Here is a 22,515-nt window from a genome sequence, read left to right on the forward strand (position 1 = left end):
ACTCTGTGAGCATCGCACGTCACCTGATCTTCATTACTAACCCATAGGTGAGTGACACTTGCTCATGACTGCGTCAGAATTGATTAAACAGGTTTGGGCCTGTTTAGTCTGGACAAGAGAGGACTGAGAGAGGATCTTATTTAATGCATATAAATATCTCCAAGGCGGGTGCCAAGAGGATGGTGCCAGACTCTTTTTGGTCGTGCCCCGCGACAGGATGGAGAGCAGCAGCTCTAAACCAAAACCCAAGTAGTCCCACCTCAACATGAGGAAAAACTTCTTTACGTTGAGGGTGGCAGAGCACCGGGACAGGCTGCCCAGGGAGGTCGTGGAATCTCTTCTGGAGAGATTCCAAACCGAACCTGGGTGCGTTCCTGTGTCACCTGCTCCAGGTGACGCTGCCTTGGCAGTGGGGTGGCACTGAGTGATCTCCAAGATCCCTCCCAAGCCCAAACACCCTATCGGCGAGCGCTGGCCCGGGGAGCACCCGCGGCCGGGGGCGGGCCGGGCGCTCGGGGCGTGCCCGGAAGCGGAGGCGGAAGCGGCGCTGGGCGCTCGCTGCGGAAGCGGCGCGGAGGCCGCGGTTTCGGTTCTGCGGGCGACGGGGCAGGGGCGCTGCGCCACCGGCAGCCGGGCCCGCTCCCCGCTCCGCTCTCCTCCCGCTCCCTCCCCTCCGCCGCGCCGCCATGGCGGCCAACACCGGCAACCTGCAGGTAGAGGGACGCCGGGCCTGCCCGGGGCGGGGCGGACCCGGCAAGCGGCGGCGGGCGGGGGGCGGTGCCAGGAAGGAGCGCGGCCGGGGGTGTCCCGGGCCGGGGCTGCGGGCGGAGCCGGGGAACAGGGACGCCTCCTGCTCAGCGGGCCGGGGGCGCCGCCGGGAGCGCCGCGGCAGCCGCAGCCAAGGGGCGTGGGGGCACTCGGCTTGGGGTGGCAGAGCCCTCCGGGTTAGCCCTCACCGCGCCGGGCGCTGAAACCCTGGGAAGGGGGTCCCTGGGAAGGGGGTCCCTGGGAAGGGGGTCCCTGGGAAGGGGGTCCCTGGGGGCAGCAGCCTGCGGACGCGGGCAGCGGGGCCTGGTGTCCGCCCGGGAAGGGCTGTTGCCTCTTGTGGTCTGAACGCGTGGTTTGGCTTGTGTTGCCTGTAAGCTGCTGGTGGCTGTAGGAAGCCCTTGCCTGCTCTGCTGTTCCGCTTGTTTTAACCCTCGGTGGGGCTGCGTAATCGGTTCTGCGGCTGGCCAGCAAAACAGATCCCGAAGTGAAATAAGTGCGTTCCAAACAGTCCTCTTTTCGGCTGTTTGAACCACGATCATTTCTGTATGCAGTGTTTACACTAGCAGTGTGATGTTTGCATTGGCAAAGCTAGAGATGTTACAGGATCTATAATAAGCAGGAGAAGAATGACACCTCTTTAAGCTGACATTCTTTCCTTGGGTGATGTTCATCAAACTATAAACCCATGGCCTGATAAAACATAGTTTGTGCCTCAGGGATAGTTAGAGCTGGTCATCTATGCCCTAGTTCTTACAACTTTCTAATAATGATTTTCTGTTTGATAGCAGTGATGTTCTTCACAGTAACAGGCTAAGATGCAGCCGATGTAATGAAGTATTAGAGCTGACAATCTAATAGCCAGGTAATAGTCTTTGGCTGTTTACAAAAAGAGAATAGAGCAAAACCAGGACATACGTGATGCAGACTTTTGCCTATTTCAGAGGAACAGGCAAAGATCACCTGCTAAAACTGGGAGAAAACAGTTCTGTTTCAGCACGTGATCTGTGCCATTTATTCTTTGGGATTAATGTCACATGTATCACTGTCTTTGTTGTACTGGATCCAGGAATTATTGGGCTGCCCCGTGGTAATTAAAGTCGATGACAGGACTTAAGAACTTTAATATGAAAATAACTTTTTGGGGGGTTAATTTTTGCTCTGTTGCTAGATTTGAATGGTTCACAGAGGTGCGTAAGGGAATCAGCATAAAATGGGTGGCAAGGAGGCAGCTGTCAATTCACACCTGGGAAACTGCTTATCAGCTCCTGGCCTCTCCAAAAAGGAAAGACTTCGGTTCTGTTCCAAAGAAACAGATGCTTGCTCCAACACCTGCCACAACAGAGACATAGAGTCTGTTTAATTGGTTCATTGTTTTTAAATACCTTTGATTTCAGGTATATCTGTTGAGATGATCTTTGCTTCCAAGGCAGCAACACAAAGCAGTAGAATGCAATATTTTGCTGTTTCTTTCATGGCTATTGTTTACTTGCTTTGTTCTGCCTGAAACACAGCACAGTGTCTAGATAGTGGCAAAAGTATCTGTACTGGAATGCCTAATGGAAACTCCTTGCTGCAGTTCAAGCTCTCAGCCCTGCTCCCTGACATTACACAATCATCTTGGGCATACTAACAATGCTTAGGAAAAGGAACCACATGAGAAAAAAATAGGTGAGGGACTACAGAATATTTAGTTGGTGTTGGTTAACTGTGGCTGATTTTCTAACTTGCATGAACCAGTGGTCAAAATGACAGTTTTAATTGTCTTGTAGTATGGGCATTCCAAGGAGGAAAGTGTAATAAAAAGTAATAAGCACTTCAGAGCAACGGAATAGCTGTGATACCAATAAATCCACAGGGCAGTGTGTGCAATGCAGTGGCTTAGACCACAGTCAGATTTGTTTGAAACTAGCTGAACAAATAAATTAAAAATCCATTCGTAGCTTCTCATAGAACTTTTTGATGCTCGAGATTTGGGTATGGTCTCTGTTTGCGGGGGGGAGGGGGGGTTCTCCTCTCCCACTGGAGTGATAATTAGAGTTTCTCACTAGGGTATCAAGAACCTAAATCCTTCTAGAGAAGCCAAGAAATTGTTCTTTGAAGATGTCTCCAAGCATAGATAGTGCTAGTTTCAGTGGTTGTAGTCAAGTACTTCCTGTATTGACTTTGCTGTTTACAAGGTTTACTGATGTCATCAGTCATAGAATCATAGAATTGTTTAGGTTGGATAAGATTGAATCCAACCATTAACCCAGCCACTATCAAGTGTATCACTAAACCATGCCCTAAACAGGACATCTGTACCATAGTTCAAAGTGTCTAGGTCTGTTATAAAAAAAAACCCAAGCCTTATAATGGCTTTCCAGATCCTGCCATAATAAATGCAAGAGATTGGTAAGAAAAACTGCATAGACAAAATAGTATTAGTTCCAGCTTAGTACACAGAAACTTGTTCTTCTCACTTGCATTTTTTTGTGTGCTAGTCAATTTCAGCAGTTTGTAAATCCTGCTGTTCATAAAAGGAAATACTGTGTCTTGTACAAAACCACCTAGGATAATCAATTGCCCCCAAATTTGGGGGGGTGGGTAAATTTTGAAGAGCAGAAAAACTGGCCATCAAAGAACTGTAACAGCTTAAATGGTCTCTGATCATGGAAAATACACAGCAATTAATCATTTGTTTGTATTACAGAAAGCAATAGACCTTGCTACCAAGGCAGCACAAGAAGATAAAGCAGGAAACTATGAGGAAGCCTTCCGCTTGTACCAACATGCTGTGCAGTATTTTCTCCATGTTGTTAAATGTAAGTGGGATGTATTGGATGATTATGTAGAGTTTCGTCGTCAGATTGCTCAAGAGTATTCTCTTATGTTGACAGCAGTATTTAAATTTCTGCTCTCATCAACAGATGATACTTGCTAATTGTAGTTTGACTGAGGTCATATATTTTGCAGCTTTTGCCTTTACTGTGTTGTGTGCTTGCTCCATTCTTTTAAGAAATCAGATTATTTTTTACTTGTGTTTTGTTTTAGGTTTTTTTAAGACAGGAGGCAGATGTTTGCTGTCTCTCCTCTGGACTTTTGTAGCAGTGTTTCAAGCTGGCCACTGCACGAGGAAATACGACAATAAGTACAGGGATCCCTGTATTTCTGTTGTGCTGAAAACCATGTTACACATTAAGTCTTTGCTGTATCTGCAGTGTTTTTTGCTCCTTTAATTCATGCTGCTTGCCCTTCTACAGCCTCTCTGCTGGCATTTTTTGCTCCTTAATGTCATAGTCTTGCTGTTTATCTTGGCCAAGAAAATGTATGAGATGGACTTCTATGTAACAATTTTTCTTCGGTTTCCATATTCTCATTATTTTACACCTTTTCACAGTTCTATGTACCTTTTGTGTCACATTCAGTGTTTGTATGCAAGGAGTGGGCTTTCTTAATGTAGGTACAGCCCTTATGTAAGTGGGCTGGGTTGCTTGCCTGACGAAAGTATACTTACAGATCTTCATGATTTGAAAAAAATACTGTTTTCTCTATGGTCCTTTATTATTAGGATAATCTGTGTTTATCACTTCCTGTCCATTTAAATCTTACAGAATATCACTTTCTGTGCTTTTAACAATACTGATGTACTTTTGGAAACTTAGCACATAAACCTGACATGTTAAATTTTGACTGTTGATTTGAAATACTATAATAGTGATTATGAGAACAGTGTGGCTGTTGAAACACACCTAGTTCTTTCAAATGTTTTATGTAATGTTTCTTTATCTTTTAAAATTAACGGCCTATGGAAGAATCAAGTATGCTTCTAAATAAAAAATTGCCTAGCGCAAGCAGCTTCTAGATTAGCTATTTTAGCAAAGCAGTTATTAAGGCAATGTCTAGCAGCTTGAAAGGCTGACAGAAAAGCTTCCAATGCTGTTGTCCTTAATCCTCTAGAGTCAAATTTTAAGCCAAGGCAATGTTCAGGTGAATATTTGATCACTGTTACACGATGACGTCCTTTTGGTCAGTTCTTTCCAAGGTATAGTGGAAAAATGAGTAGTTGAGATGTTTGGTTATATGGTGAGCCCTGAGAGAGGTATGTTGATAAGAGATAAAGAAGACAGATTTTTAGTCTTGTTTTTTGATTGATGCACATGTGTTTTGCTGTTAACAAATTGTTTCTCTTCAAACTCTTAGATGAAGCACAGGGTGATAAAGCAAAACGAAGCATTAGAGCAAAATGTACAGAATACTTGGACCGAGCAGAAAAGCTGAAAGAATATCTGAAAAAGAGAGAAAAAACTGCACCAAAACCAGTTAAAGAGTCTGGTCCTGCTGAAGGAAAAGGGTATGTTTTTGGAGAAGGTAAAGCAAAATACTTCCTGAACTCAGCTTATTCGAAACTTCAACTATTCAAAGATCATTTTAACTTATGTTTCTGAAATGCTTCACATGACTTCTAATTCTGAAATACAGTGGGTTAATAAAAATAACATGAATTACCATCAAAGCATTTCTGTGCTTGTTTACTAAGATGTGAACATTTGCAAAGGAAATTCACTGAAGAATGAAAGTTGCTTCAGACTAACAGCTGAATCCAGTGATTATTGGATTTAATGGCAATGAGCCTGATGACTTTAAAGTTTTTCTGTGTTTAAATACCTACTAACTAGAAAATAATTTCAGACTGATGACTGCTGGGGTTACTGAGTTTGATCTGTCTCACACTTGATAAGAGATGAAAAGCCCTATGTAGGATAAAGTTCTGTAAGGTGGACTGAATCCCTCGAATGTATTGGCTGCTGCCTGGTCTCTCCGCTGCTTCCCTTCTCTTAGATTTGTTTCTCACTTTGCATATCAGAAAGTTGAACAAGTAGAGCCACCCAAACAAGCCCAGCCTCTTTTGCATTTGCTACTGCTTTTATAGGGATAGGAGGGAGGAAGGATTCAGGATGATACCTTCTGGTGGGACTGCCCTTTTTAGGAGTCCTGAATAGCTAAAGTTCTCAGTTGTCTTTTAAAACTTTACCTGATTTTCAGTCTTTTTCATTGTTTGCTCATCTCATCAGTTTTATTTTTTGACATGTACCATGTTCTGCTTATTTATAATGGAAGAAAATGGTAATACCACCCAGGCTACGTGTATTTTTATGACCTTCACTCCAGTTGTTCACTATCTAGTCTCTCCTCCTTCTTTAACTTCCAGCTTTCTTTGCTCTGGTAAGACGAGAGTTTCATAGTACTAGATGGAATTGGCCAAGTCCTGTTGCAAGTCCAGATAGAGGACAAGTGCCAGTGTCTACAAACAAACCATTCTAGCACCTCTGTGTTGCTGGATATAAGGGCTGTGTTTCCTAAAGTCTGGCTCAAAGCACGTAGAAGTGCTAAGAGGTCTCAGACCCGTAAGAGGAAGTTGAAATTGCAAAGGAGGGTGAGTTGGAACAAAATCATAGAAAAGTGTACTTCTGCTTTTCTACCATCATGTAAACCTGTAGAGGTCTGAAAGCATCTCAGTGTTTCTTTGATTCCTCAGCCTGGTGGGTTTTCTGCTTTTTGCATTCTGATTTTTATCGTAAGACAGAAGTCTCCCTTACTATATTTCAACATTTTGTCTCCAAATCAGGAATGACAGTGATGGGGAAGGGGAATCAGAGGACCCTGAAAAAAAGAAGCTACAGAATCAACTTCAAGGTAATTTGAAGCATCCTTTTCTTTAAATAGTGGTGACTTCAGTCAAGCAAGTTCCTATATTTTTGCCATCTAAATTTTATGGATTAACTTAATGTCTGTAAGTGGCTCAACTAGTATGTAATCTTTACATGCAAAAGCATAGTCTTTATGGAAGTAAATGGACTTGTGTGCCATGAACTTACACAGTGACCATATTGAAATGTATCTCCTGCGCCCTGTGCTTCATGTTAAAATTGTATCACCTGTCAAGCTAGCATTTTCCAACAGAAGTTGCAAAATCCCAGGTAGCTATTGGCTAAACTGAATGAGTAGTTTTTACTCTGAAGTGCACTGTGCACTAGTGTGTTGCCTAGAGGCTAAGGAAATGATGATACAAATACTTAGTGTAAGCAGGACTGTTTTCACAAAAAAGACTTGTATTCACATTTACAAGTGAAAAACATGGATTCTTGCCCATTTATAGTAACAGGTAGCATTTTCTCATATGCAGTGATAATGCTCTCCCAGTTCAGTAGCATAGTTTGGGTTTTTGAATTCAAATACAGAACACAGTCAGTGAAGCAACATGTAGCAGCTACCAGCAGTTGTGTGTGCAGTAAAAAGGAGGCTTTTTAGATATTTATTTCCCTTTAATAATGAAGAACTGTTCAGAACTTCGCTACCAGAAGGTGCTTATGGATCTGAAGAAACCTCATAGTTCTCCTGTTTTCGACTGTAACAAAGATCAAATGCATTTACCAAATCTTGTACCTGTGTAATTTCAGGAGCTGTCATATCTCAGCTGGAAACTGTACTGCGCTTTTTCTACTTCTCTGCACATTTATTTAATCCTGTGCACAGTTATAAGGGACAGTGTTCTGGTTTTCAAAACTGGCAGAAAATTGATGAATATTGAACTCCTATCCTGTCTCTCACTATAAAGACTTTGTTTCTTCTCACATGAATCTGATCTCAGATAGCAGAAGTAGTGGCTAGGATTACAAGATTTAATACTCAATTACTAGCTGAGTTCCAAGCTTCCAAATCTACAAGTAGTTGAGACTAAATTTTTAGCATGTCAGACTAACCAATCTGAAGCGAAGGCTAAATTGCAGCTCAGCTGGCTGAACTCATTGATTGAGGGAGATGAGACTTGGTGCTAAACTTTGAGAGAATGTGCCTTGACTAAGAAAATACTTCTGCAGCTAAGGAGGATCCATATAACCTTTCTGATGCTTTCAGCCCTACCTGTCACACCTCTTTCCTGTTAGATGATCCGTTTGTTTGCTGCACATCTGGAGATACCCAACAAGTTACTTCATCTGCTGGAAAATCTTTAAAAATCCTGAGTTAGTGCAGCTAGCTCATTGTTTAAAATGAAATTTTTAGGTTTTTGGGAAGTGCAGTGGTGATTTAGTGAAGAGATGGTGCCAGGACTTCTACTAACTCAGGAATATTCTGGTTATCCAAGATTTATTGTGGTATATCAGTGTGACAGATTTCTGTGAAAATAACATCCATTTGACTAACAGAGTTCAGTGTTTCTATCATCTTAGAAATGCCTTGTTTTTATTCAGGATAGACATGGGCATAGATTTTTTTTTTTCTTTTTTTTTCACCAAATGGAATTTGTTGTCATTGTGGAAAGATATGTACATCACTAACTTAGACAATCTTTTCTTACAGGAGCAATTGTTATGGAGCGACCAAATGTCAAATGGAGTGATGTTGCTGGCCTTGAAGGTGCCAAAGAAGCACTTAAAGAAGCAGTCATCCTGCCCATTAAATTTCCACACCTGTTTACAGGTCGGGATTACAGCATTTATTTACCATTGGCCAGTCAGGACTGACACTGGGGCCTGTGAAGTGTGTTGTGTCCATGTATCACAAACTCAAGCCAAGCTCTTAACAAAGAGATTGGGATCCATCTGACGGAAGTTTCATGGGTAGATGCGGAAAACCTCCGAGCGAGCACCTTAGGGGAGCATAATCAAAAAATAGGTTCAGTTGTTCTACACTATTTTGAAAACTGCTGGTTTCTCTCTTGCAGGCAAGAGAACACCCTGGAGAGGAATTCTTCTGTTTGGACCACCAGGAACAGGAAAGTCTTATTTAGCAAAAGCTGTGGCAACAGAAGCAAACAACTCTACCTTCTTCTCAGTATCTTCATCTGACCTTGTCTCAAAGTGGTTAGGTGAAAGTGAAAAGTAAGTTGGAGTTGCCAGAGGTCCAGGAAAACATTGTGAATAAGAAAGTAATACAGAGTGAGATAAGTTGCTGTAAAGAATTTGAGGGAATAGTCTTGTCTTTTAAAAAACAAACTACAGGTCTTTCTGTGCTTCATGCTGCAGTGCCATATAAAGATACCATTATGTGCTGCATTTTGAGAAACTCTCTTGTGTGCTCAAGATAGTTTTTAAACCTGCTCAGAAAGATTTTGGGAGCACCACAGAGCTCATTTCCCTTCTGAATTCAGCTGTGATTGTACACTGTATCAGTCTGAAGTGCTGAGTTAATTGCTTCTTGGCATCTCCCCAGCAGCTATGTGGCATTTCTTATTCCATACAGAGGTGGGTTTTTACTTCATCCCAATTTCAAACAAAATCTGAAAGAAGTAAGAGACTTGCAAAGATAGGTTGAAGGACAGAAGCAGCCATGAAAGGAAATTTTGTGGGTCCCTATGCTAAGTCTTCATTTGTCACTATGTGATATGTGAAGAACACCAGGAAACCAGAAGACCAGGAGTGACGTGTTGGTTGCAGTCTAGAAGTCCAGGAATTTGTCCATTTAGTCTTCCAAAAGAGATTTCTTGAATTAATCAAAAGCTCTGGTTCTATAGGGGAAAGGATTTTCATATACTGATAAGCATACTTGTCACAACCATGCTTTAATAGTTTGAAGTGTGGGACAACTGAGCAACACTATTTAAAGTTGATAGAATGGGGAAGAAAGGCTGTTAGATAAAGTGTTTGAACTGAGTTATTTTTTTCCCCAGAAAGCTGGAAACCTTAAGCTGCTTCTTTTCTATTGCAAAAGGAATACAGAACTGGCTTGGCATTAGATTTTATGTTTGACTTTATTTGAGATTATTGCCTGAGATTCAGTGCTGTAATACGAAGAATTTCCCAGCATAGTCGTATTTTTTTTAACCTAGTAAAATGTGTTCATGAGAGATGGCTAGAAGTATTCTGGGGTTTGTTTTAGGTTGTTTTGTTTGTTTGTTTTGCAAACCAATGCTTCTTGTCATATAAAAATTATTTAGTAAATAAAGTTGTGTAAAGTAAATATACATGTTACATCTTACAAAATCTCTAGAATTAATTTAAGTTAGAAATGTTAAGAGACAGATTCAAAAGAAAAAGGCTTTCTAGAGTGGTGGTTTTGTATAGTGCAGGCTGTCATGTAGAAGTGTAAACTGAAAAAGGGTTTTATCTTGAAAAGTCATGCCTGGAGCACTCTTAATTTTTTTCTCATTATGCTGGGCTCTCTCATTCTAATTCTGAGTCTTGGAGCTGGAAGAATGTTGTGTCTTTGAGTAGCTTTATGTTAATGCACCTTTTTTCTTTCTTTCTCTAAAGGAAATGACTGTATCACAATCTCAAGTTACGTGTTTCTGCTGTTGTAATTATTAATATAGCTAAAGCTGTTTCCTTCTTTAAGATTAGTGAAAAACTTGTTCCAGCTTGCCAGAGAAAACAAACCTTCTATCATCTTCATTGATGAGATAGATTCCCTGTGCGGGTCAAGAAGTGAAAATGAAAGTGAGGCTGCTAGACGGATAAAAACAGAATTTCTAGTCCAGATGCAAGGTAAGTTTATTTGGTTTTCAGAATCAGACAGAGAAATTAAGATCTGTATTTTTAAGTGTAGCTTGTAGGAGAACACTAAAAATACATTCCACCCCACTAAATTTTGATGATTTTTTAAAACAGTCTCTGTTCATCATCTAAACAAGGAAATTATTTCTGCCTTGATATAGGGGTTGGTGTTGACAATGAAGGAATCTTGGTCTTAGGAGCAACAAACATACCCTGGGTTTTGGATTCTGCTATCAGGAGAAGGTATGATGGCATTTTTTTCATGGTGTGAAATTCTCAACTGGTGTGAGCCTTCAGCCAGAGAGTACTCGAGGTGTTCATCCAGCTCATATTTGCAGACATGGTTAATGTTCTGCAACTCAATTCCATGTGGTGCACTTAGCCCAACTAATAGCCCCTTGCCCCTTTAGAGAGGTAGGTTTTTCACTCTTACATTGGCCCTGTAGTTTATCTGATTTCTTGGCTAGATGATTATGCTTGAAGAAACAGAGTTTTGTGCTTGCTTGTTAGTTTTCTGGTGGACTTGGGGGACAAGTTAGAAAATACACACCTCAGAAGGACAAGAGGGCGTAGAGCTTTTCTTTTCAGCTGCAAACAAACTGGTGAGTAGCTTGAGTTCTTTCGTGGAAGTGTAACCTTACACAGAAACACCATGTTTTTCTCCTGGTCAGGGGTAACTTGTGATTTTTACCCGCTGTTTTGCAGATAAAGGACTTTTGCAGATACAGGACTGCCTGTACCTGATTAGTTGGATCTTTTTCTGAGCTGCAGAGCAAGCAGAGGACACATACAGTTATGTGACAAATCGGATTATGTTGTGATGAGGACACAGCTTGGATAATGGCCATTTTTGTAGGCTAAAAATCATTGGTTTTTTGTGACTGACAGTGTTTTTTATTTATAAACTTAATTGAAACTGACCATACTTCAATTTGATTTGGGGTTGGACCAGGTGACCTCCAGATGTCACTTCCCATCTGTATGACTCTAGTGTTGTATGAGCCAGATACAGGGGTGAAGGTGTTGCTGAAAATTTCAAGTCACTCTTGAAATTCCATCTTTGAATTTCCAGCTTTGGTTGGGATCCACAGTAAAAGACAAACATGGACCTGATGGAGTGGGTCCAAAAGGGGGCCATGAGAGTGATCAGAATATCTTTCCTCTGAAGGCAGGCTATAAGAGTAGGGGCTGTTCATCCTGGAGAAGAGAAGGATCCAGAGAGACCTTATTGTGGCCTTTCAATCTATAAAGGGAGCTTAGTAGAAAGATGGAGAGATGTTCCTTGCTTTTTTTTTCCCAGGCTTGTAATGCCAGGACAAGGGGCAGTTGTTCAAACTGGAAGGAGATGGGTTTAGGTTGCCCAGAGAAGTTGTGGATGTCCCATCATTGGAAGTGTTCAAGGCCAGGTTGGATGGGGCTTTGAGTAAGCTGGTCTAGGGGAAGGTGTCCCTGCCTGTGGCAGGGAGGTTGGAACTAGATGATCTTCAAGGTCACTCTCAACCCAAACCACTTTCTCGTTCTCGGCAACATGAAAGAGAAATTCCCTAGCTCTTGTCCACAAGACTTAAAGGAACTTTTGTACAACAATGGCTGTAATAAAATTAATTTTTCATGGATTTGGGCCACTTTGTCATGTCTATCAGGTTAATTGTGTTCAGCAGAATTTGGAGTTGCTCTTACTTTGTGTGTGGGAGGTAATCTCCACTCTGAGAACAGATGCAGCTTCAAAGGAGGAACTGCAGTTACCAATGTTTTCTTGAGAATTACTTCAAATTTACTTCCATCTATGGTGTTTTCTTAATTTAGTTGGAGACCGTGGAAAGTTGTTGCATAAACTTGTTATCAGGCAGTTCTTTCTTTGAGTGTGAAATCTGTTCAAATACACTTCAAGACTTAAAGATTCCTTCCTCTCAGTTTTTTCTTTTTAGACTCAAACTCTGCTGGAAAAACATCTGAGGAGAAGGGTTTTGTAATGTAAAGGAAGCAGTTGCTATATTCTGGATGTTAGCTTATGCTAACTGAAGTATTATTTATGAGAATAGGTTGCCAAATATTTGCCTCAGATTTTTTTTTTTTTTAAAGGTTTGTTATACTGAAACTGCTTCTTTCTAATACTGTTAGGATCAAACTATATACTCATTTGCATGAGCTCTTTCCAGTGTGCACCTGCATGAGCTGCCATCTTGGGAACACTTTGGTTTTTTGTTTTTTAAACCAGGTTTGAGAAGCGTATTTATATTTCTTTACCTGAAGACCATGCCAGGGCTGCAATGTTCAAGCTTCACCTTGGGTCAACTCCAAATGACCTAAAAGAATCAGATTTTCGAGAGCTTGGGAAGAAAACTGAGCGCTATTCTGGTGCAGATATAAGCATCATTGTCCGTGATGCACTGATGCAGCCTGTTAGAAAAGTGCAATCAGCAACTCACTTTAAAAAAGTAAGTAGGAATTAAATTTTTTCAAGTTATTTCATCTATAAGAACAGTCTTAATTTGAAAATTCCTTGCAAATAAACTGAATTTGGTTTGAGGTAATACTGCATGCTTATGAATGTCCCTTTTATTGACTGGGGAGAACTGTTCTTCCTTTCCCCATAGGCCCCTAGGTCCTGCTGTAAGTCTGGTGGACCTGATTTCTGAATATTCATGCTCTGACTCTTAATGTCTCTAGAGCGTGTTAAAAGCATTCAGTTTGCAGTTTGACTGAAATGGCAGTGTTACAGAAGTGCTCTTTTTCTATTTCAATTTAAGTGGTTCTTAACATGTTGGAAAAAAAAATAAATGTATCCCTCATCCACTTGAGAACAGATGGATTATGCTTAAGCACATTCTGTTTACTTGGCATATTTTTGAAACTGAAAAAATTAAGGTTCTTGTAGAGTCCTGGTAGAAACATTGAGTCGGTGTTACTTGTGACAATAGTGAAGATGCAACAAAACTGAGCGAAGTCTGTGTTTCATTTACACTGCTGCAATGTAAAAACCACTTTACTTTTATATAGGTGCACACCAAAGAGCCTATTTATATTGTTTGGCTTATCTCCCAGTTACCTCTACATGCTATGTACTGACTTAAACATTTCTTCACAATATTTGGATCTCAGAAACTTTATCTGAACAAGAACCAATTGGCACTCTTTACCACCAGTCTAAATCCATTAAATCTGGGAATGTCTTTCCCCTGGAAAATTTGCACAGATGCTTGTTCAGTTAAATTAATTGTTCCCTGTAAACTATTAAACTCTTAAATGAAAAATAAAAGATACTGATATGGTAATATCAATGGTTATAAAGAGAGGTTAAAATAGATACAAGTGTATCAGTTTAATAAAATTTTATTTTGCTGTGTAGCATATTTTAAAGCAGACCCAGACTAAAGGTAGTTTTTGTTAATATTTTTAGTGCAAAGTTTGATTTTTACAGAAATTCATGTGTCTTGGGTGAAGGTGGATCAGGATATTCTGCAGAGGTGCTGATTGCTGTAAAAGGAAGCTTTAATTTGTTGCTTTTCAAAAGAGCGGGTGTGGTAGGAAAAATTTTAGATCCTAAGCTGTTGAGTACCATGTATATTGTGTTGGCAGCAGTTCTTTGTCATCTCAGTTACAATTACAATTTTTTTACCAGTAGCTCAACCTGACATAAAAGGGTTAAGGGCCCTGAACCAAGCAGCTACACTCACTTTGGAGATAGGCTCTTTTTTTTCAATGTAGTTTCTTCAAGTGAACTCACTCAGCCTAAGATTCAAAGAGAAAGACACACTTAAATCCAGTATGGTCCAGAATATGAGAGGACAGTAAGTTTAACTTCTGGGGACAGCTCAGAGTAACAATCTGATGTAAACTGTATTTGTTGATAAATAAGCAGTTATTTTGATATATCAAGGATTTTTCAGATGCTTGCTTCCCTTAAGCTGTGATGTCTGAATTATTTATCTGTTGTCTTTAAGTGACAAGGACATTTCTGGCTAAAGGGCTATTAGCTTTTAGCATCTTGTTCAAATTTGGAACAATCTGAGGCATGTTTTCAGCTTGCCATGGAGCAATGAAATAACCTCGGTTGTCACAGTGTGCAGAACAACTTCAAAAGGACTTCTTGCATCTTACTTATTTTTGCTCAGGAAAAAAAAAGGAAGGAAAAAACCCGCAACTGCAATATTTTGAAGGCTCTGACATAAGCCAAGGTGATTCCACTTGTATTGTTAATGCTTTAATTGGATGTGATTTTGTTTTTATAAGCAAAATCTTAGAGTTGTTATTTGCATTATAACAGACAGCTTGCCTCAGTTCAGCAGAGCTTTCCTCAGTTGTCAGTAATTAACTGTAAACTTTTCCTTGCCATACTGATAATGCAGGCCTGTCAGAGCGCATGTTGAATATTACAATCTGCTCTCCAGCATCTTGCTCTAAATGCAGTTTGGAATAGCAAATCCTGTTCTGTCCATAGCCAGTTAGTGTATTGTCCTTCAACCTCTGCATATGCTCCGAGTTGCCGGGGGTGTGTGGTGCTGCGGGTACCGGCGAGGGGAAGCAGTAGTCGGTGCCGGGCAGTGAGGAGTGTACTGCGGGAAGGGAGCAGACACGCCGCAGCTTTTTGGGGTCTGCCCGTCTGCCTGGGGCGGCAAGAAAGGCTGGTTTGTTCTCCCGCTAGGTGGCGCTGTGTCCCACGGAGCGCTGCTCGGGTGGTGCCGGGAAAGGCGCCGGGAGCTTGGGAAGGCGGCGGGTCAGAGCGAAACGCTCTGGGAAGCTTTTAGAGAGCCGCTAACGAGTGACGAATGAACTCCTGAAGTGACCAGGGACCAGGAAGGGTGGTCTTCTCCAAGCAGATTTCCTGGCATGTCAATTTTCCACAGAAATCCTCACCCTTAGGAGGACGTGGCTTCTGGGATTTGACCTGAAGTGAATTTTAAGTATCTGGCTACATCTGCATGTTTTCAAGGTGAACAATACCAGTACACTTGTACAATTTCTCTTTCACAGGACGTGTCTTCCCAATGGGTAGGGCATCTGCATAAAATCAAGGAATGTTTTTGCTTAGGGTACTGTTCAGCTTCTGGTTTCTGTCTTTAAAATAATAACTCCCCTAAACTGAGTGTTTTCTTATTTTTAGGTAAAAGGACCATCACTGCTTAATCCAAATACAATAGTAGATTTATTCACCCCCTGCTCTCCAGGTGATCCTGAAGCCATAGAAATGACATGGATGGAGATCCCAAGTGATAAATTACTGGAGCCTAAAGTTTCCATGGTAGGTATTCTTTGTAGCATTTCTTTCTTGCCTTGCACAACTCTGAAAAGGCTTTAAGGTAAAGAGTCCTTTTCAGGACAATTGGATGAGATGTTTGTTTTCAGAAATGCTGGGCGTTCCAGATAACATTTGAATTCTCAACATACAGCACTGCAGTATGGCATGCTTATGAAAAAGACAGCTGTCTATCCCTGATAAGCATTTCTTATTCTTGTCTGCTGGCCTGCAGCTGCCGTCCTCTCATCCACAGACAGTATCTGGCTCTTCCACTGTTCTTTCACTTGGCTTTTATTCATTCAAAACCTTTAGGGTTCCTGCACCATGATACACTTTCTTCTCATCACTGTGGCATAAATACTGGGAAACAGAAAATTACATTCATTGTAAATTGGGGAGGGATGTGCTGTAGGTAAATATTGCCCATGAAATAGATACAAGTATAAAACCAAAATCTAAGAAGATTTTGGATGTAATGGTAGTTTTGGTTAAAATTCATCATAGGTGATACAGCTCTTTCTGCTGGTTTTTTTTTGTGCATATTAAAATACTTGTTTTGGCCTAGGGAATAAAATATGTAAGACAGTTTTCAATTTTAGTTCACTGCTTAAGAAAAAAATAATTGCTGGACACTCATTCTGTATTTTTCCCCAAGAGCAGCAGAAGAAAATTTTGAATTTAAGTACAAAGTTTGTGGGAAGCACTTCATAACAAATCTGCTGCTGTAGTTTCCTGTGTGCAAACAGTCCTGTAAGGAATGAAAGAAATCAATGCATTTCATGGGGATCACAGGCACTGCTTTGTAAACAGAACCATCACTGTATTTCAGAAAAGAATTTCCTGTGTGTATTTGCATACTGAGGAAGTAGAAAAGGATTTATGCAGGTGCAGGCATGCCCTAAAACTTCTCCCTGCATGGTCTGATTGGATTTTTAATCTTTCCTGGAATTAAAGACAGCAGTCCCAGTGTGCTTCTAATGGTACTTGGGCTCTGATATACTAAAGGCAGCTGTTTCAGTGTCCAAAATCAGTTCTTGTCCCTAAAAGATAAGGCTTCAGTTCTTTTTAAGCAGGGTGCCTCTAGTCTGATGAGACAAATACCACATGTAGAAAATCATTATACTAACTTTCGGATTTACCCATAATTTTATAGTAATATGAGGTGTTGGGCATCTACTTTCTTCAGTTGCCCTTGGCTAGGAATTGATTCTTTTTAGGAATTCTTAGGAATTTTCTTTCCCCTTTTTATTCCCAGTGTATTTTAACTGCTGCTTTCAACTTCATAGACCTATGAATTATTTTCTAAACTCCCTTTCCTCACATCTGGATATTTATCTAGGAAATTGACTGAATTGAAGAGACCGAAATAATCAGTCATGAGCAGTAAAACTTTGCTAGAGATGAATCACAAACTACTGTTCTACATTGCTGGACTGTGAAGAGTACATGGGAACATCTGATTATTTTCCACTTAATCTGCTGTAGTTAATCACAGGTTGAAAACAGTAACTGACCAAAAAAAAAAAGGAAGTTCAGTTCTTTTCAAAAAAGGGATGAATAAAACTTGAATGGATGAGTGGCTTAAACCTAAACCTGAGGTTGTGGTTTTGTTACTGGAAAACTCACTTGCCGTTGTCTGTCTTCAAAGGGTTAAAATGCTGCCTCTGCGCAGAAGTGTTCAGGCTTACTTAAAGTTTTGTGTAAATAGGAACTTCTTAATGTTTTTTTTTTTAATGCATATTTATCCTGGCAGCAAAATTGGTAGCAGTGGTCCTATAGTTGTTTCTGAAAACACTTGTTTGTTTTTGTTCTGACAGGCCGATATGCTCATGTCGCTCAGTAGCACAAAACCAACAGTTAATGAACAGGATCTGGAGAAGTTAAAGAAGTTTACAGAAGACTTTGGTCAGGAAGGCTAAACCAAAGATATGTGTGAAGTGTTAGAACTTTTTAAAGTATTCCTGTGTCTTTATTGATGGCAATTCAAATAAATGCCAATAAAATCACTCCCTTCTAACTTTGCAGAAGGAATAGAAGATACCTTTGCAAAGACCCTTAAGCTTTTATATTGTATTGTTTTCCTCAGATGTCTATTAAATGTCTTCTATTGAAAAATATTACAAAAATGCAATTTTAGGGTGAGACAGCAAAGTGATGTGGTAATGTCTAATAAATACTAGAAAGCTTTAAATTACTAGTTCTATTTTAGGTAGTATATTAGACCTGGATACCAGTGAGTTTTTAACTCCCAGTAAAGTCAAAAACCTTTTTAAGGGGTGGGAGAGAACATATTTGTCAGGTGTTTTCAGTATCAGTCAATCAGCATACATATTAATTGCTCTCATTTCATTTAGGAAAACACAACAAAATTTTCTAATCAAGCATACTGCAAGTGTGGGTTTGCTGTTAAAGTAAGAAAGAAGACACTGTGAGGATAAGACTACATGGGCCAGTACTTAGATTAAATATTGATGGACCTGTTATTTGGCTTTTTTCTGCTATGCTGTGTTAAAATTTTGCCTTAAACAGCAAGCTTTTGTTTTTAACTCTTTACTAGCTGGTACACACTGTCACTATGCAATTTAACAGAAGTTTGTTAAATGCAAGTAACTCAGAAGGTGTTTTGCTGGCTGTTCTGGGGGGGTTGTTTGGATTTATTTGTTGTTTTGGTTTTTAAAATCTGGATTCACTTCCTGCAGAAGTTTTGACTGAAGTTATAAAAAAGCATTAGTAATACCCTGTAAGATCCCACGCATTGAGGCTGGCAAGGTATATGTAGTCTTTGGAGAATGTCTGGTAGGTATTTTGGGAAATAGCATACTTTCACATGTAAGGAGATTAGGACAGATGTTTAGCCACAGCCTTTCCAGGGATGAATTAACCCAGAATCCCACTGGTAACTGTAGCATATAGGTTACATCAATTTATTGCTTGAACTGTGAGAGAAGGCTGGCAGTTTAGTATAGAAGTAGCACTTCCATTGCTCTTTTCCTGCAGAACTGCAAATGGAGATGTGCCTGAATGTAACTTACAACACTACAGCATCAGCATTGAGTTTGTGCCTTGTAAGTTTGCACTGGCTGTAGATAGGAAACACCATTAGGATATGTAGAAATCTATCTTCCATTATCATTGTACAACTCTATCCTGCAAATGTTTTGTTTAACTTGCATTAAAAGAAATTTGCACATTTTAGGTGTGTACGTTCTATGTATATATGGACATATATGATCATCTTTTGATGGGGTTTGGTTTCTTTTATGTACTTATTTTGTGTACTTTATAAATCATAGGATGGGTGACATTTTCTGTACTTAAATGAAGTAAAATGTTGTAGTACAACATAAGTTATGTTATTTGAGTATTTCTTCAATGTTATGTTCAAGTTTTTACTGCTTTGTTATCTTCTTAGACTTTTGTTTCTGTGTTTAATAGTCAAACAAAATAGTTAAATATTCTTTGATCTGCAAGGTGCTGAGCTTTTTTTACTAACGTGATGAAAAATTTTTTCCAAGATCCTTCAGTTACACAGCTTTACCTTTGTCTTACATCAGAATGTGTAAATGTGAATCAGTGTGCTGCAAATCTTTCTGTCAGCTTTTGGGGGGATGGCAGGAGAGGGAGTGGGTGAGGGCAGGAATTCCAGTGTAGGTTCGGGCAACTATCTTAAAACTTAATCCTCATTGCAAAATCTCATTTGTAGTTTTCTCTTGTGAACACTTCAGAAGTGAGCCACATACTAGCATGGCTGTCGTTCAGAGGTTTGAAGCCACTGTCTGAAATGTTTGTCGCTTGACCTTTTTGAAAATGAGAGTCCTTACTGCAATCTTGCAATCTTAAAATTCTCAGGAACGGGGTTTTTTTAGGTTTGGGGTTTTTCTCTTTTTCCTTTTTGTGGTAAGCTGATTTGTCCTATGGGCTTCCATATGCTTAACTGTGTAATCTTTTGTCTTTATGAAAAAGAAAAATATACCGTATGTTTTAAATTTACATCTTGCTGCTTGCTCAGATGACATCTGTAACAGAACCTTTAATATTTGATGTTGAAAGTTGTTTCTAGAAATATATTCCAAATAAACTTTGCTGCTTAGAATTGCAGCTACAAGGGCAATTTTTTGGTTTGCTGTCTTTGTAAAATGACAACAAATTAACATGTACCACCAAGCTTCTTGGCCAAGTTATCCATAGTAGATGATAGCCAAATGAGGGAGTGTGCAAAATCACTTCTTAATTTTCAGTGTTAATTGAAAATACTCGAAAGAATTCATGAAAGGCTGTATTTGCTTTGAATAATCAAAACCTTTGTAAATACTGGACAAATAAGTTGTACATTTTTAACAAGGTCTGATCTTTGGCTGGTTAGCTTACAAATTTTTTTCATACCTTCTGGTGTTACTGCTTACTATGACTGCAATATGAAAAAATGTCATTTTCTTTCCTGTGTGTAAAATAATTTTTCAGTTAAATCACTTGTGTATGTCCTCGTGTCCTTCACAGATGGTTTCCTCGCACTGACATTGTTATGGATTTCCTACCATTTGTGGTGTATCTCTTGATGCAACATACTTACAGGGTTAGAATAGCTCAGTAAATTACCTTCTTGTATTTTTTCCTACATTCCCTGACTGACATCGAGTTCCAGAGTTGTTTGGTTTACGTGTTGCCTTTTTGCCATTGTCTACCGTAACAAAAACATACAAAACTTATAAGTTTTCCATAAATCCCTTACATTTTTCATTTGGTTTGGTTTTTCAAGTCTGCTTGAAATACATCTTTGAATATACTTATATGCTTTTGTTTTAATTAGTGGAGCAGAACAAATGTAGTTGAGGGAGATACTCTGGAATCTGCTTTTTTCATATTCTTGCCTGCCAGAATTTGCTCTTTTTGTCAACTGAAGCAAAGAAGCTGCTGAATATTCTCTGGTCATGTATTTTGATCTACTTTTGGTGTTTATTTAGTATTCTTAAGAAGAATATTCCACTTTTTTTTGTTTTTCTTTTGAGGATTATCTTGACAGGAAGCTATTTAATAGTTCTGAATTTGTTGAAATGTGCAGGAACATCTTCATTTTGCTGTTTACTCTTTCCTTCCTCCAGAATGACGAGCTTGTTTCAAGATCGGCTCCCATACATGTTTTTGGTCTTAACCAGATTCACCCTAGTAATCATGGTTGACTTAAAGCCATTCCTGTAACTTACGTAAACTATTGCAAGAACTCAGTGGTCTGTTTGTTTCATACTGTGCTGCTATTCCAGCAGATAATTAATTCTTACCAAAACATTGTTCCTTTTATTCTTGAGCAGGCAGCTTTTGTGGTAGCTCTTGTGGCGTAGCTTCAGTGCTTATACCCCGTCAATTTTTCTTCAGTTTTTTGTTAACATACTAATCTAGGGATTTTATTCCACAAGTCCTCTGTCATCCTAATTAGCTGCATAAAGACTCTTTTAATTGGTCGTTCATCCTCTGTCCTGGCATTTGTGTAGTGACAGCCCAGGTATTAGATAAGATTGTCCTGTTTTTATCTTTTGGTCCCTGTGACCTAATTACAATTCTTCCTCTCCCTCCCTACCTCTGCATGCACACACACCCTTCTGATGGGAGCTTTTTGATTAGGTTGCTGGTTTGTGACATTTTCTGTTTACGCATCTTTGCAGCCTTTCTACCTGAGAGGCTCCAACTTGATGGATAAATACTCAAGGATACTTCTTTGCTTTGTTATGTCAGTTCCGAGTTTGGTGATGCTGGATTTCCATCTGTCCGTGCCACCTGTGCATGGTACCTGCCACGTGTACAATCTGCTAGTCTTTTGCAGGAATACTTGACATTTTTGGGCTTGTTTAGATGAACTTCTCAACCATTAGTCATGGAAATACAGTACAATGTCCTATCTGCATCATAGCAGGAGCTAAGTTCCCTGCTAGATAGGCTTTGGTTGTGTTTTCAGACATCTCCAGGAAATAAGTCACTGACACCTGACACAGGCCTGATGTTGATAATGCAGCCGGAGTTTTCTTTCCTGCTTGGTGACCTATTATCAGGCACTGTGACATGAATTGGCAGGACTTGCTTTTGCTTGCCCTCACTCCTCCTCTGCTGCCTCAACTCATTTAAATCCAAGTTATTCAAGGCAGGGACTTTGCTTTCAAACATGCTCAGTGTCATATGCGTTCTGTCAACTATAAACAGTAATTTCTTCTGACTCACTCAGTTGTCGGCCTGATGACCGTCCACAGGTAATTTGTTACAAAAATCTCAGCTGGAGTAGTTGCCTTCTGCTGCTTCACTGTCCATGTCTCAGCAGTAGCAAGTCAGCTAGGCAAGGGACTGGGAAAGTGGTTATAAATATCACCATCTCATTCAGGAAATACAATGGCAAATGGGGACTGTTACTTGCAGCTGTGACTTAGGCTCTAGCAAAGTCAGGTGAATTGTTTGCCCAATAGAAATTTAGGAAAAAATTAAAACTATATAAATTCAAATAATTGTTCCTTCTTCCTCTCCTCCTTAAGACTGGAGCATGGGCTGTATCTGGCAGGCTCTGACCTATCAAGACCCTTGCTTTATGTAAGATTTTAGAAAATCTGAAAAAATTAGCTGATTACTGTTTTCAAATGTCCCATTTAAATTGCCAGTTGAAATGCTCATGCTCTTGCCTGACTGGGCATGAGCTCATTTGAAGTTTTAATGATGTTTTAATTAATTAATCACAGCTATTAGTTGCTCCATAGACAACTGAACAGCAAAGAAATTATTATTGTTTTAATCTTTATACCTGCTCTTGTTTGGATGTGGACTGGTATGTTTGTGTCCTGCCTTGCTCTGTCACTATAATTTTAACATGTTTTCTTTTTGTTGTTGTTGTTCTTACCTGCCCAAAAAGCTCATGCTCACAATGCACGTGTCCCCTGTCAGTGTGGGAGCAGGCAGGGCGCTGTGCCTGCTTGACAGCAAGGCTGGTTTAGCTGCAGCATAGCCACAGGAGCCACAGCGCCTGCTGAGAGAGCCTAAACCCTTCTGTCCACGCTTTGTCTTCAC

General features: G+C 39.9%; 1 protein-coding gene across 1 annotated transcript; it reads left to right on the top strand.

The window, feature by feature from the left end:
- Positions 1-528: 528 nt before the first annotated feature.
- On the top strand, positions 529-19,588 carry VPS4B (vacuolar protein sorting 4 homolog B). Its single transcript, XM_039549257.1, has 11 exons — positions 529-713; positions 3,458-3,569; positions 4,948-5,098; positions 6,374-6,441; positions 8,107-8,226; positions 8,471-8,627; positions 10,081-10,229; positions 10,400-10,481; positions 12,457-12,676; positions 15,343-15,480; positions 17,295-19,588. The coding sequence occupies exons 1-11, from the start codon at positions 687-689 to the stop codon at positions 17,394-17,396; spliced, it is 1,326 nt and encodes a 441-aa protein (XP_039405191.1). The 5' UTR covers positions 529-686; the 3' UTR covers positions 17,397-19,588.
- The last annotated feature ends 2,927 nt before the right edge of the window (positions 19,589-22,515 follow it).

The sequence above is a fragment of the Corvus cornix genome, chromosome 2, assembly GCF_000738735.6.
Source record: "Corvus cornix cornix isolate S_Up_H32 chromosome 2, ASM73873v5, whole genome shotgun sequence".
Classification (NCBI taxonomy): Eukaryota; Metazoa; Chordata; class Aves; order Passeriformes; family Corvidae; genus Corvus; species Corvus cornix.

Coding starts and splice junctions, on each gene's coding strand:
- VPS4B (XM_039549257.1), top strand. CDS start 687: ATGGCGGCCAACACCGGCAACCTGCAG. Junction 3,570..4,947: donor TTTTCTCCATGTTGTTAAAT/GTAAGTGGGATG, acceptor TCAAACTCTTAG/ATGAAGCACAGGGTGATAAA. Junction 6,442..8,106: donor GCTACAGAATCAACTTCAAG/GTAATTTGAAGC, acceptor CTTTTCTTACAG/GAGCAATTGTTATGGAGCGA.